Genomic DNA, 16,816 nt, shown 5'->3' with positions numbered 1-16,816 from the left:
GGTAATCCTTTATTTTTATGACGTCACATGGCTAATTTTTGAGTCACTTTGTCCCCTCACCATATAATATCAGTTTATCGAATATCCAAAAATATTTTTTCATAGTTTAAAATCAAGTTCCCCAAAATAACGGAAAGACAGACATACAGACGGAAATTTGAACTGTAGAGTAGCTTCAATATAAGCAAACTTACCCAGAAATATATATTAGTGTGGAGTAATAATGGATATAGAATATACGGGGATATTATGACACGGGAAAAATTGTTGTCAATTTAAGTTGCTAACATGGAACTTATTAATTGGTCAGTTCGTTCATCCAGTAGGAGGAGAGGGGTTGGGGTAAAGGTGGATAGAGGGTATCATTATTTTAGCCCGCTTCGAGTTTCACTTTATTAGATACCATGAAAATCTGGTGTAACATCCAAGTAATAATATTTTCATTGGAGTAATGGTAATATGACAGCATAGAATTGATATATTTCCTTGTGATTGATATCATATACTTACACATAAACCTACACACACACACACACACACACAACTCAGAAAGTAATCCAATTATATAAAGTAGTATGGTTCTTTTATCTTAATATTTTAATAACTACCGAACCGATTAAGTTCTTCGATTAGGAAAGCCTCACATTGGTGAAATGGTTTTAGATTATTTTTTTTTTAGATTTAAGTCTTTGAATGGCTGAAGCTATATTTATGTCATTGTCCCTACATCTTCTTTATAGTATTTTTTCCCGATATCCATTCATAATTTATGAGCTTCGCTACTTATGGATGTTGTCATCCTTGTTTTTGTCTGAAACTTATCCCTTCGAACATAAAGCCCCATTAGGTAGGGGCGCTGCCGCTAGTATAGAATTAAATGTAATGATTATTGAATTTTAAATCATTCAGCCCCCCCTCCATAATTTGATGATTTCCTGTCTATTGTCCCGTCCTTTTAAAAATAAGTTTTATAAAATTAAACAGTTTTGCATGGGCAGAAGTATATTCAATTAATTATACTGAAAATAATTCCTATAGTGCTTTATGTCCCTCTCTCTGTAACTACATGAAAAAAAAAAACATTTTACTTTAGGCATTTCTCGTAAATATAATAGCTGTATGATTTTTAAAAGCAAAGCTTTTCTATAATTTGGGCCTGTCCGTCTGTACGTCACGGACAGTTAGCCCTTTTAGTTAATTTAAACAGGTTAGAATCGATTCCAAACTTTGCATGTGATTTCTGTAGTAGTTAGGGACAATTTAGAAATCGTAGCAACTCTATAATCGTTACCAGAATGTTTGTAAGTCCATTTTAAACATGTAGACAAAGAAAGCTACAAAAAGAAGATCAAAATTATACATACCAAAGAAATACAGGAAAATATCAAAAACCTTGGAAACAATCCTGTGCTGAATGCCCATGCCCCACAAGTAAACAACAATGAAAGAGATCTACCCAGGACAACTAGATCCACACTCTCGCAACTTAGATCTGGCCACAGTATCTTTCTAAACACATACAAGTCTAGACTCGACCCAACAGTGAACAAGAAATGCCCGAACTTTAAAATAGGCCTACACACTACAGCTCACTTGGTCAAATGTAAAGCTAAACCAACAACTCTCAATGTTCGCGCCCTCTGGAACACCCCTCTGATGCTGCTAAGTTCCTTGGAATCCCCCTTCAGGGGCCCCACGACGACCATGGATAGAATGGATAAGATGTTTGGGCTAAACAAACAAACATGTAGATTTTAAACTTTTTTAACAACAAATTTTTATGTGAAAAAATTATTCGATTGATCTAATTCTTGGAATACTGATTCCTATAAAAACAAAGTACAATGATATAAGCTAATCATCACTATAATCAAGTCCTAAAAATGTAAGTATTCATTGAACAATATCCCGTATTTAAGCAGTTTTCTTCAACAAATTTACTTAAAATCTTGTTCCATATAGTTAAATGGTCGAAGGTTCCATTTTGCAGATGAATGCAAAATCAGAGAATTTATTTAACTCTCAGTCACAACTCACAAAATATGTTTTTACACAACAGTAACTTGTCTCTGATATTTCCATGTAGTGAAATAAATGAATAACTGGCGGCTTCGATCCTAGAGACCTCTTGGGTTAGTAGTCGAAGTCAACTCCTAACCCACTTTAAATTTTATTTTTTTTAAAATAGGTATAAAACTTCCCACGACTTAAGCTTCATATTAGAGGAGAACCATTTCGGTGCAGAGGTCAGCAAAATCCTTTGCTACAGACAAAAAAAAACTTACTACTTTATAGAATAAGAGAAAGAGAATAGCTTTTCTCGTATTCATTTGAATCCGGTGGATAGGAACCGGTTCTCATGAATACGAAAAAACTATGTCTAGCATCGTATTATATCCAGTTTTCTACGAATATAGAAATGTACAATCATAAGATTAAAACTAGTTTTTTTAGCCGGTGCCTTTGGCACCACGGGGCTAAAAAAAACTAGTTTTAATCTTATAATTGTACATTCTATATCCGCGGAAAGCCGTTTATAATACGATACAAGAAATAACTATTATACATTAATATGGTTTAGTAGATATTTACTTTTTATATATCATTGTACCCTGCTATAATGTACAAATACTTTAGTAGATACTTGCTGTTTATATATCCTTGTACCCTGCTGTGTTGTATGGATACTTTAGTAGATATTTGCTGTTTATAAATCCTTGTACTCTGCTGTGTTGTATGGATACTTTAGTAGGTACTTGCTGTTTATATATCCTTGTACCCTGTTGTGTTGTATGAATACTTTATTAGATATTTGCTGTTTATAAATCCTTGTACTCTGCTGTGTTGTATGGATACTTTAGTAGGTACTTGCTGTTTATATATCCTTGTACCCTGTTGTGTTGTATGAATACTTTATTAGATATTTGCTGTTTATACATCTTTGTACCCTGCTGTGTTGTATGGATACTTTAGTAGATATTTGCTATTTATATATTCTTGTACCCTGTTGTGTTGTATGGATACTTAAATACATATTTGCTGTTTATATATTCTTGTACCCTGTTGTGTTGTATGGATACTTTAGTAGATATTTGCTATTTATATATCCTTGTACTCTGTTGTGTTGTATGGATACTTTAGTAGATATTTGCTGTTTATATATCCTTGTACCATGCTGTGTTGTATGAATACTTTAGTAGATATTTGCTGTTTATATATCCTTGTACCCTGTTGTGTTGTATGGATACTTTAGTAGATATTTGCTATTTATATATCCTTGTAATCTGTTGTGTTGTATGGATACTTTAGTAGATATTTGCTGTTTATATATCCTTGTACTCTGCTGTGTTGTATGGATACTTTAGTAGGTACTTGCTGTTTATATATCCTTGTACCCTGTTGTGTTGTATGAATACTTTATTAGATATTTGCTGTTTATATATCCTTGTACTCTGCTGTGTTGTATTGATACTTTAGTAGATATTTGCTGTTTATATATCCTTGTACTCTGCTGTGTTGTATTGATACTTTAGTAGATATTTTCTGTTTATATATCCTTGTACTCTGCTGTGTTGTATTGATACTTTAGTAGATATTTGCTGTTTATATATCCTTGTACCCTGCTGTGTTGTATGGATACTTTAGTAGATATTTGCTGTTTATATATCCTTGTACCCTGCTGTGTTGTATGGATACTTTAGTAGATATTTGCTGTTTATATGTATCCTTGTACCCTGCTGTGTTGTATGGATACTTTAGTAGATATTTGCATCCCATAAACAACTGATATCATATTTGCTCAAACTTTGCCGCATTTTGATGATATCCCTCATAATTCTATTGGACCACCCAAAAACACCCACTTTTTCCCGTGTTAATAAACATGTCTTTTAAGCCCTAATAAGGCAATACCCTACAGGCTATTTTGTACTTAATTAAACTCAACCCTTCATAAAATAAGCCTAAAAAAATCCCTTTAAAAAGGAAAAAAATTGGGGGCCTTTTTGGATGTTCAAAAAATTATTTTACAGCGTTTCCTCACCATATCTTAAAATGCTGTGAAACAATTTAAACTTAAAATTGAAATGCAAACAATGAAAATCAGAAAAAAAAACTTTTTATTGAGTTTCACGAGAAAGTTTTTTTTTTGGAAATTATGTTTAATAAGTCACTTATTTATCTCTATATAAAACCAAAGAATACAATATCATTTCAAGGTAAATTCGAATCAGACAATGGAATATATTCAATACTAGCGGCTACGCCCCTATAGGCCGCTAGGGGCACTTGAGGAGGGGAGGGTCGAATTTGATAACCCAATTTATTATTTTAGATTTAAAACGAAAAAGTAAATAAAAAATTGGGGGGGGGGGATTTTTTTTGTGAGGGGGGGTGTACCCCCATTTTTAAATTTAGTTTTGAAAAAAATTGGGGGGGGGACTTGTTTTCTAGGGGCGATTTCTCTTGGGAGGGTTGTGGTAACCCCCCCCCCCTCCAAAAAAAAAAAAAAACCTCAAAAAATAGTTATAATCCTTCCCCGGGACCTATGAGAATCTACCCTGTTAAGGATAACCCGATCGGTTCAGCGGTTAGCGAGATCCTTCGGTGCAAACACACAGTAAAACAGACATCCTGTTACTGTAGTAAAAGGATTAATGAAATTACAAGGACAGACAGGCAAACCCTGAATGTAAATATATAAAATCTTTTCTTTTAATTTTTTTGGAATTTAGAAATATTTCTTTTCTGTATTTCACTCCAATTTTTATGAAAATGCAAAATATATATTTATTCTTTTTTCTTTTATAATAGTTGTTGATTTATAATTGAATTAGCGGCTTTGCGGTTAGCGAGATCCTTCGCTACAAACAAACAGACAGAGAGACAGACAAACATCTTTCTTGTCGTTAACGTTACAGAGAAAATTAATTTTTATTGAGTAGTTGCGCTGCTAAAAATGCCATATTTTAAATTTAACCTCCGAAATTTTTATAATTTTCACCCTTTATAAATGGTTTCAAACACTGTTGAAAAAGTATTCAATTTTTTAAAAATCAAAATTTTTCTCTGATTTCACAGATCTTACTCATTCAATAAAGTAAAAGAGTAGCTGGGGCACGAGCCATATGTGACTCTACCCACGGGGGGACCCAGTGCTGAATTTTAATTGGGTCTTTGAATATCAGCGTCGGAATAATTAACAAAGCTAAGTCGCTACAAAATAGCGGAAGCAATTAGCTAACAAAACAAATAAGTCCCTATCACTTGGGCCAGTCAGTTGTTTGGACTATACATCAATTTTACATGCATTACAAATTCTTCAAATAGAACTTATTTCTAGAAATATAATATACAAAAAAATGTCTTTTTACTTAAACATACAGGGTCATTCAAGAGAAATGATTTTTTAAAAAACTTAATTATGCATAGAAAATAAAACAATTATGTAAAATCCTTTATATATTTGGAAAACCTATTATGAGACATTAATGTTTCAAATATTTGAAAATGATTATTTCAACAAATTATGTTCTAAAAACCGGTTTTTCCAAAGGCCTTTTTTTCGAAGATTTATTGATTTAAAGGGTGTGCAAAAAATAAACAAATTTTTAAAATTCAAATTGCTTGGCTTGTGTTAATAGTAAAATAATGTTGCGCATATCGTTGGAATCGTCATACGCTCTAATTTTTGAAAATATAAGACCCGCTTTTGTGCTTTTTATAGTTTAGGAGCTATGTTGAAAAATTTGAGAAAAAGTTTGAAAAGTTTTAAGAAATTGGAACATTTTACCTCGTAGCTCCTATACCATGCGTAGTACTAGAAAGGTTTTCATATGTTAAAAAAATAGAGCTTATGACGATTCTAACGATATGCATAACATTTTTCTACTATTAATACAAGCTGCGCAATTTGAATTTCAAAAAGGTGCACATTTTTTTACAACCTTTAAATCAATAAATCTTTGAAAAAAGGTCTTTGGAAAAACCGGTTTTTAGGACATAATTTGTTGAAATAATCATTTTCAAATATTTGAAACATAAATGTCTCATAATAGGTTTTCCAAATATAAAAAGGATTTTACATTATTGTTTTATTTTCTATGCATAATTAAGTTTTTAAAAAAATCATTTCTCTTGAATGACCCTGTAGATTTGAAAATGAATTATAAGTTTAAAATCTATTTTTAACAGTGTAGTATATTAATTTTTAATTTAGAGTTCTCAGTTTGAAAATTGTAATTTGCCACCACTTTTATTAACAGAACTGGAATTAAACTTTAAGTTAATGTTCCAACTTTTCACATAAACCTCATAAATTTATATTTTTCCCTCATATAATCTTGCTTTTTATCCAAATGGAATAATATTTCCTCAAATGGTCATAACACGAAAAATATATAAAAATATAAGGGATCTAAAGTGATAAGACAATGGACGATAATTTGATGAACATCCCGATTATGATACACAAAATTACCCCATCTGTAGAACCTAGTAAAAGTGTCTGACTCTGATGATGACGTAAAAAAATTAGCCAATGAGAGGCCAGTATACACTGTAATTGACCAATGGTAAAATTTATAGTGGCCTCTCATTGGCTAAGTTTTTTACGTCATAATCAGAGTCGGACACTTTTACTAGGTTCCATCTGTAGATTACAATTAGTGGTTAAATCGTTTAGACATTCGACAAATCAAAATTCAATAAAAGTCCAATAAAGCCAACGAATAAGGAAATGTTTTTTTTTTATAAAACTTTGGGGTCTATGGAAATAAACAGCTTAATGTTCTCTCTCTGAAATATATAAAAAAATTAATATTGAAAATTTATAGTTATTAAAAATGACACAAAAATTTACATATTAAAACATAAATATACTTGATAAAACTTATTAAAACCTTAACAAATGTATACATAAATTTAGATATACCTACAATAGAGAAATGGCAGCAAAGCTGTTTGGAACATACTCTTGCATTTTATTTTTAAAACAGTTTTAACCTTTCATGCTTTTAGTTAAATTACTGCAAAAATTTTATTTTATTTTATATCTATACTATTTTAGTTTATATTCATTTACAAGAATTTCAGTACAAGTAGATTTAACTAGAATAGTTTGAATAAATTTTAGTATGAATTATTGATTCAAATTATTTCAACTAATTGGATTAAAACTTTTTATAGAATTCATAATTATTCAATATTTGAATATTCACGGAATTTAATGCGTCAAATGCTATGATAAATTCAAACTGTACTTAATTTAATCATTTTTTTAACATTACCTCATAAGAGCGGGATTCTCCTTCGATTTAAGTGATCATATAGAGAATCCAGAGCATCATTCGTGTGTAATGGGATGTGATACTCTAACACCCAAGGATGTTAGGTTAAATAACATCTATCAGACAACCAACCCTTTGATTGCACGACCTTTGTCTAAGAAGTCCTAACTGTGCATGGTAATGAGTTGTGCCTGTTTATGGGCCAATGCATTTCCCCTATTCTTACTTTTTATATCGAGTACCTGACATAGCAGCAGTAGGAACCATTTTTAGGAACCATTTTTAAGTTATGGCGCGGTGTCGGCCTCTACGGCGACGAGTGGATGCGCTAAGTGTTCAGCCACGAACTTAATTTATAAGTCTTTATATCTCTAAAATATGAATTGATGTGTAGAATATACTTGGATATTATGACAGGGGAAACATGTGCGTTAATTTAGGTTGCTAACTCGCTTATTAGTCAATTCGTTCATTCAGCAGTAGTTAAGGGGATGGGGTAAAGAGGGTGGATGGGGGGAAATCATCATTTTAGAATGTTACACTTTTTTAGAGAACATTATGTTAAAATTCAATTTTTGCAAGGTTTGAAACCTCAAACATCAAAAGTCTGGAAAAATAATCCCCCCAAAATATTATTATCTTCCATTATTTCAGGACGACGACTTTTCTGGACTTCCTCGGGACCCGCTCTCTGTGCCAAACTTTCAATTACTCAACCTGAATTCTTCCTCGGACCCGGAGGACATGAGTTCGGAGCTCTCTAATCCACAGTGCTTTCTACCAGCTGGAGGTAATATTCATTTGGGTTACGGGTGGTCTAATCATGTAGCAAGGATTTTGCCTGACAATACCTTTATTTCAATATCCCGTTTAAGTAAAAGAATAGAAGGGTACGAGCTATATGTAACTCTACCCACAGGGATGGGACCCTGTTCTGATTTTCCATTGGGTCTTTAATATCAGCCTTTAGCGTCCGAAATATAAATACAGCCAAGGCGCTACAAAAGAGCAGAAACCAATTTGCCAGCAGACGAAAAAGGTCCCCAATATTTGCGCCAAGTAGTTTTTTTAAGTTATACATCTTTACTTAAACATTTATTAATATCCCCAAAATTTCATGATATCATCATGACGTTTGAACCTTTATGGTCATACTTATACTTGAATGGTCAGAAATTAGAGAAATATAATTTCGTAATTAGATCAACTTTATCTAATTAGTATTACTGATAAACACCTGGTTTAAAATACCAGATGAGCGTTAGACATACTTTTCCAGTATGGCTTCGAAACCGATTAATATCCGCTGGGTTAGAACTGGTTCTCATCCATACTAAAAAACCATGTATAATATCGAATTGCAGACAGTTGAATACCAGTTTTGTTAGCCCGGACCTTCTTGTTATAATCATATAATTTTTCATTTTAAATAACTTTTCTAACTTCAGCTGAATAATAATTACCAATAAAAGAGTAAAATGAGAAAATAAATAACAATACCTTAATTAGATGTCTATAGACGTTGTTAAATTACCATTTTTAGCTATAACAAGGGAGGTATATGATTTTCTCAATGATTAACAATGATACTCATAAAACATCTAATTCTCAATAAAATCAAATTTATGATAATCAGGGAAAAGGGAATGTGATTCTGACAAACAATTCTAAGAGAAAATTTCCCCTCAACCTCCTTCCATTTTTCTCCCCCTTCTTACCCACTTCCCTTTCAGTTACACCAAAAAACAAGTTTTACTCCAACTTTACTCCAACAAAATATTTAATTTTCGGCAATTTCAAATGGAATTAGTTGGCTGAATAGCAGCCCCTGGTAATAATTATCTATAACACAAAGTAGCTTGATGTCTGTCTGTCCGTCCGTCCGTCTGAAGCTTAAGATCTCGGTAACCACTGAACCGATCGGATTCTACTCTTCAGGGTATATACCTATTGGTCCTGTGGTGGTTTTAAGCTATTTTCTTGGGGGGTGGGACACCCCCAACCCCCCCAAAAACAAACCCCCCCCCCCATTTTTTTTATTTTTTTTATTTGCTGAAGATTTCCTTGGTCCTTTAGGTTTTGTAGAAGATTTCCTTGGTCCTTTAGGTTTTGTAGAAGATTTCCTTGGTACTTTAACGAATTTCGCCTTAATTTTTTTTATCACCTCTTGGGGCAAAGCCCCTAGAGGCTAGGGGCGAAGCCTCTAGTCTAAGCTAAAAATTGATGAATCCTCTGAAGACTATTGGGCTATATCCAAATCCATAGTAGCGTGACCAATTTATTCATCTGCTGCACTCTAGATATATTTAAAACCGCGGGTATAGTCCCTTTCGTGGAAACGCCCCTTAAGGAGCGATTTGTCGTATTTTCAAAATGGCTTTTGATAGGTTATTTTAGGTTAGGTTAGGTTATATTGGGTTAGGTGATTGCCCCGCATGGTTAGGCAATTTGCCCCGCAGGGGCTAGAAATAGGAGAAAAGCTACTGTGAAAATACGCAGAAGCGCCCCTTAAGGGGCGTTGCCACGAAAGGGACTAAACCCAAAACCGCAAACTAAAAAAAGTCACCCCCTTGTCAATTTTTTTTTGATGGGAGAGGAAGTTGATTAGTTTCAACCAATCCCGCTATTAATGCTATATGGCAATAGCCAAAGGAAACCAGGAGCATCCACAGAAATTAGCCAAAAGGCTTAAGTGGGATGATAGACTATCCCTTTTCCTTTTCTTATCAAGGAGTGTTAATGCTCATGCAATGATCCCGTAGTAAATGCTATTTTCTAACCGTTTTGGTAATTATCCTTGTCTCGGTGTGCTAGAGAAATGGATATAGAATATACGTGGATATTATGACAGGGGAAAAATTGTGGTCAATCTAGGTTGCGAACATGTAACTTATTTATTGGTCAGTTCGTTTATTCACTAGAAGAGGAGGGGTTGGGGCAAAGGGGGGTATCGTTATTTTAGCCCGCAACAAGTTTAACTTTATCAAAGAACATGGAAATCTGGTGTAACGTCCAAGTGATAATAGATCCATTGCATTGCTAGAGAATTAGGGTTGGGCCTGGATACTTTTTGGCCGGATACCGGAAACCGGATATCCGACAAAAGAAAACAGCCGGATATCCAGTATCTGGATAGTTTAAATATCCAGTATCCGGCCGGATATTGAAAATGGCCGGATATCCGGCACAACCATATAGAGAATTAATGTAAACTTGATTAATCTAATCTTAACAAAAAAAAGGCAATTCTTTTTCTTTCTTTTCTCTCATCAAATACAAAGTTAGAAAAAACTTTTTTCTTTTATCCTGCCGTCGATTTTTTCCATTTCTTCAGAAAACTACAAGCAATGTTTTACAAGAAAAAGGTTGCTTACCGCAATTTTCTGCGAGCCGCTTTTTTTGTATTAACTTAGAGGCTTCACCCATGGTAATTTGGAAGGGTGTGGTGCTTTCAATTCCTAAACCCTAACGTAGTCTTTGATTTTTGCGAGAGGACATTGGGCTGTTTATAACACTAGTCCCTAAAGTTTTATAATAACGTTTTTTTTTTATTTTGGGACTTTTATTCAATTTTGATTGTTTGTTTCATTAGATAAGAATCCAAACATTTCAATCACTAATTGTAATCTACAGAAGAGTAATTTCGTGTATCATCAATGGGAATGTTACATTGTACATTAATTTGCCGGCTATTGTCTTATCCCTTTAGATCCCTGTTTATTTCACTTGAGGTCCGTATCTTTTTATTCGTCAATTCGCCCCCCCCAAAAAAATTTTTTTTCTTTTTCTTTTAAAATCTAAAGTAAGAAATTGGGTTATTAAATTCGACTCTCTCCTCCTCAAGTGCCCCTAGAGGCCTCTAGGGGCGTAGTCGCTAGTAAAACCAATACAGGACCAATACTAAGCTCTTTTTTAATTGGCCAAGCTTAATTAGCTTGATTCAGTTCACTAAGAGATGCGATTGGTATTGTGTATTTTTACTTGAAATATGTTTCATAATGTTAAAGTAGACTTTTTCCTTTTAAAATATAGGTATTAGGTATTTTTCCAAGATTCATAATTGCATTTGTCGATCCCTACTATGTGTGTGTGTGTTAGAGAGTGTGTGTTGACGTTGATCCGATAAAAATACTTTGGAATTCTCAAACATTTTTTTTTCTTTCTGTCAGTGAATGTGATTTTATAACATATATCAACCTTTCACTCATTTTTACCCGTAACGAGAAAAGTAAAAAAATAAAAAAAATTTAGGGTCAGGGGTTTGGCAAAACAACCCACACTCTGCAAATAGCCCCGTCCAATAATTTGCTTCTGTAAAAATTTTATCATCGGATGAGTTCAGATATTTAAACCATTTATTAGTAGCGAAGCTACTCTAAAATTCACAATGTCCGTCCGTCCGTCCGTCCGTCTGTCCGTAATTAATGAATTGGGGGAAACGTGATTTTCTCGGCTCCTTTAAAAGGTAGAAAGCTGAAACTTTTTGACAACATTCGCATCATTAAGGAGCACAATTAACTATAAGACGTCAATGGCGGTCGGACTGCTTTTTAGCAGGTTTTAGGCTATTTTTATATTTTCCAAATTTTCCCCATATCTTTGGTGTTTATGGTCCGAATTTTAAAAATTTTTCAGTTAAAGATATCAAAATTAAATTTCCCGTCGTTTGAAGAAAACGACGATGACGGTCAGACTGCCTTTTTGCAGGTTTTTGGCTATTTTTAAATTTTTTACATTTTTCTCCATATCTTTGGTGTTTATGGTCCGATTTTCGAAATTTTTTCAGTTAAAGATATTAAAATGAAATTTCCTGTCATTTGAACAAAACAACAATGGCGGTCAGACTGCCTTTTAACAGGTTTTTGGCTATTTTTATATGTTTGACATATTTCCCCATATCTTTGGTATTTTTGGTCCAATTTTAAAACTTTTTTTGCATTAACAGTTTCAAAATATTTTTTTCCCATTGTTATGTGCATCTAGTATGTAATTTACTTTAACCGTCTTCATCATACAAAATTAAACAAGGTTTTGTGTTTATTTTCTCCAATAAATCTATTCTTGATTTAATAAATACACTTTAAATCTACTTGTACGTATTCCCATCCTCAATTTTTTGTGCTTCGCTACTTATGGATTTTGTCATCCTTGTTTACATCCAATTGATTAGCTAATTTAGCATGATATATCTAGCGTCAAGGACGTCCAATGGGGGGAAGGGGGGTTAAAAGGGTGATTATGAATTTTTACTCCCTCCCCCACAAAAAAAAATAATTAAAAAGATAATTTAGATATGTTTCAGTAACATCTTTAAAAACTTCTATTTTGCTAGCTTTACAATTTAAAGTGAAGGTTTGTCAGATATGAGAGAAAAAATTAATTGTTTTTTTAAATATAAAAAAATAACTTATTGCGTGCAAAGAAAAATAAAAGCACTATTATATAACATTACTTTCATTTTTTATAATCCTTAGCTAGACCATTACAATGGAAATAAATTAGGTTTAACTAATGAACCATCTACAGAACATGGAATAGTAGATGGACGAATAGTTATATATTGCATCGTATTATAGAAAGCTTACTGCGGATATTTAGACAAAAAAACAGCTTTGTAAGACCTGATGGGCCGATGGCCAGGCTAAATAAACTGGTATTAATTTATGATTTTTATTTTAATATTCGTGGAAAATAATATGTAATACGATGCTATCCATGATTTTTCAGTATGGCTAAGAAACGGTTTAATCCAGCATAAATTAATTGTATCATATTACAGACAATTTTCCACGAAACTAAAATAAAATTCCCAAGAATAAAATCAGTTTTGTTAGCCCGGGCCTTGGCTTCTCGTTGATATCAAAACTGCTTAAATCTTTTAATTATTCATTATAATATCCGCAGAAATATGTCTATAATACGATTCAATAAATAATTAATCCATTTACATATTTGTATATTCCTGAATGAACCATAACCTATATAGAAATAACACAACGAATGGTTCCTATTATTTATTAAGTCATGTGTTATTTTATTTGCACGTCATTCTACACTAGCGGCTAGGCCCCTAGAGGCCTTCAGAGACCTACCCCCTTTCACTTTTAGGTTTTAAATGAAATAGTATAAAAAATTTGTTTTGAAGGGAGGGGGTGATTTTTCTTCGGAGGGTGGTGGTACCCTCCATCCCCCCCCCCCCCCCCAAAGTTTTAAACCTTCCTAAAACCTTCCCAGGACCTATGCGAAGCTATATTGTAAAGGAGAACCATATCGGTTCAGTGGTTAATGAGAACCTTCGATATAGACAGAGATCCTGTTACATTTATGTACTGATTCCAGGAGTAGGATTCAAAAAGTTTTCCATGGAGGGTTGTCTTTCCCAAACACTTTATGTACGAATATAATTTCTAGGTGAAGATGTCAAGGTTGGAGCACCTCGCAGTGACAGCGAGTTCACTTTCCAGAGCTATGACTGCAGTTCCAGGTAAACTTTTAAAGTTTGTCTTTCAAAACCGTGGATAATTGCAAAATGTGCTTTAATACAAACTAACAGGCACAAAAAGCTGCAAAATAATAAAGAAATATATAAATCTGGGAGAAGTAAAGGTTTTTCTCTCTCATAGTGGTAAATAAAACAAGGATGACAACATCCATAAAAGCGAAGCACTGAAACGGTAGGACAATCGGACATTAACATTTGTATAGTGTTAGAACTGAATAATCATGATATAAATGTAGAAGAGTCAAAGCAAAAATGTAAGTAAATTTGTTAAAAAACTGCTTGATACAGGATAATGTTTAAGAACATACTTACATTTTTAGGACTTGATTATAGAGTTGCTTCGCTTATAACATTATACTTTGTTGTCCCAGGAAATAATATACCAAAAATCAGATCAATCGGATGATTAGATCACATGAAAATTTGTTATTAAAAAAGTAAAAAAATCGACATGTTTAAAATGGACGTATGGACATTCTGGTAATGATTATAGAGTTGCTACGCTTTCTAAATCGTACCTAACTACTAAATGAATCACAATGCAAAGTTTGAAATCGATGGGACAATTCTAACATGCCTAAATTAACGAAAAAAGCTATCAGTTACGGACGGACGGACGTACAGACGGACTGACCCTAATTATAGAAAAGCTTCGATTTTAAAAAAAGCTTCCCTTTTAAAAATAAGGAAACTTTATAAAGGGAATATTAGGTTTCGCAAAATTCCGTAAAGTTGTGAGTAAGCTACTAGTCAAATGCGCTTATTAGGTCAAACTGTTTTTAAATATGCATTTAATTATACTATGCGTTTGGTTAACATCAAGAACAGTTTGACTTAATAAACGCATTTGAGTGGAAGCTTGCTCACAATTTTACGGAATATTGTGAAATTACTATTACCTGTATTTTTTCTATATCTTTTACTTTAACTTTAAGATGTGTATTAATTTGGGATATTATAATACGCATTGCATTTATTTTAGGTCATCCACCCTGCCCTCGTCGCGTAACTGTCCCTCCTCGCGGCTGCTTGACCTCGGCGAGGAGGACGGGGAGGAGCTGAGCTCCATGTCCGGCTACGAGAGCCTGGAGGCGGTCAACATATTGTCAGAGCCGCCAATTATTCGCAACGCTAGCTTGCGCATGTCGTTGGAGAGGAGCAATGGTGGTCTGACGGCAGCGGCTGGGAAACCGTTGCCGACAGCGGCTGGTAAGCAGGACAGCTTGGGCTTGGTGAATCCGCATTATTCAGGACCAAGTGTTGAGGAAACAGAGGAGGAACGTCATTCCAGGTATAATTTATTTTAGTAGCGAAGCTACCCTGTAAAAATAATGTTTGTTTGTTAATTAAAGGCTACTAAACGACTTCTTCGTGTTTAAAGTAAAGTTTTATTAATTTTAATTGTATTTATGATTTTCAATTTTTTTTGTAGATATGCCGAGGCTCTCAAATCGCCAACAGATGACCAGCCATCCGCACCAGGTCGGCCAGAAATGCGGCGGCCGCAAACAACAACAGGTTCCAGCTGCCAGGTGGAGCTGCGGACGCGGCCGAGAAGTGAATTTATCCGCACTGGAATCCGCACCAACCCGTACAAATCTGGTCCTTCGGAATCCGGGGAAACAGACGGCCGCCGGCCCCGATCCTGCGACCAGGCTATCATCGGCGGTCCGGGAGGCGGTAACAAAGTTGCGCCGACCATGGATGATTTGTCCGCCAACAACGGCGATGAGGCCAGCAGCTGGGCGGAGGGTCAGCTCATCATGGATATGTACATCCTGGGGGGAAGGGAGGTGGGACAGGTGACTGTTTTTAAACGGCCTCTGTCCATATGGAAGTTAGATTTGACTTCTATCAGTTAATTTTTTTTATTGGAATTTTCGTTACAATTTATTACAAGAAAAAAGTAATATAAACGTAGATTTTAAAAAGTAAACAATTTTTAATGTTCTTGAATAAATTGTAACAAATTGAAACATTTTCTTCCTTTTATTGCCAAGAAAACCATTCATTGCCATACATTACCACAAACTTTATGTGTAATTAATTATTATTATAGTATTATAGAATATTACAAATAATAATTTTATCTAAACATAATTTTTAATCTTAGACAGCTGTGTATGTATTCAATTTTAGTATTTATTAGTTTGAATTTGTGTACAGATATAATACAGAGCAATTTCTAGTCAATTTCTAGATTTTATTGAATGTACTTCAATTTTCAATAATAATAATAATAAATTGATCCAAAAGTAGCAGCAATTTTCAATTTAAAGCCATTCAAAATAACCAAAAGCATTGAGATATTTCGAGAGAAAAAAATTATTGTAGCAAAGATACTCTATAATTTTAAATTTCCGTCCGTGAGAAAGGGAAACGTGATTTTCTCGGCTGCTTTTCAATATAGACAGACACCTGAATTTTTTGTCGACATTTCTATTATTATGTAGGATATTTAAGTGAAATACATCCACAGCGGTCGGACTGCTTTTAAGCCGCTTTTTGGCTGTTTTAATCTTTTACAACTTTTTTTGTGGATTTTAGTATCTAAATGAAATTTTCCGTCGTTCAAAGTGTCTATAGATGAAAGGACAAGCAGCTTTTTAAAAAAAAAAACATATCTATGGTGTTTTTGGTCTAATTTAAACAAAATGTGAAAAGGGGTTGAAGAGGTTGATTTTCACACACTTTATTAGATAAAAAAAATGTCGATAATAATCAATATTTTTGGTTATTTTGTATCCGCTTCGCATATAATATTTTCAGTCTAAATGTAGGGACTAGGGCAAAAAAGTTCCAAAGTAGCGAAGATTTTTGAATTTAAAAGAACAATTGAAATATGTACAGTATAAAGGGTGTAAAAAACAATTGTTTACACTTTCATTATAAACCCTACAATGTTGGTTTAAAAATAAAACTATATTAATCTAATTCATGCTAAAAAAATAACAATATTGAATTGTGAATCTACTCACCTCTAAAAAGCACCACAGCTCGAGACCTAGCCCTTATGAAGAATTTGTTA

General features: G+C 33.6%; 1 protein-coding gene across 1 annotated transcript in view; it reads left to right on the top strand.

The window, feature by feature from the left end:
- Nucleotides 1-16,497, top strand: part of LOC145317748 (uncharacterized) — a 60,217-nt gene extending 43,720 nt beyond the window's left edge. Inside the window, exons 14-17 of the mRNA XM_080158976.1 lie at nt 7,941-8,076; nt 13,698-13,770; nt 14,771-15,079; nt 15,221-16,497. Coding sequence (XP_080015102.1) covers nt 7,941-8,076; nt 13,698-13,770; nt 14,771-15,079; nt 15,221-15,650 — 948 coding nt within the window. The 3' untranslated portion in view covers nt 15,651-16,497. The remainder of the gene's footprint in view (nt 1-7,940; nt 8,077-13,697; nt 13,771-14,770; nt 15,080-15,220) is intronic.
- Nucleotides 16,498-16,816: the final 319 nt, after the last annotated feature.

The sequence above is a fragment of the Acartia tonsa genome, chromosome 4, assembly GCF_053477335.1.
Source record: "Acartia tonsa isolate MP-2025a chromosome 4, ASM5347733v1, whole genome shotgun sequence".
Taxonomy (NCBI): Eukaryota; Metazoa; Arthropoda; class Copepoda; order Calanoida; family Acartiidae; genus Acartia; species Acartia tonsa.
Note: the sequence above shows the minus strand (reverse complement) of the source record. Positions and strands in the feature narration are given on the sequence as shown.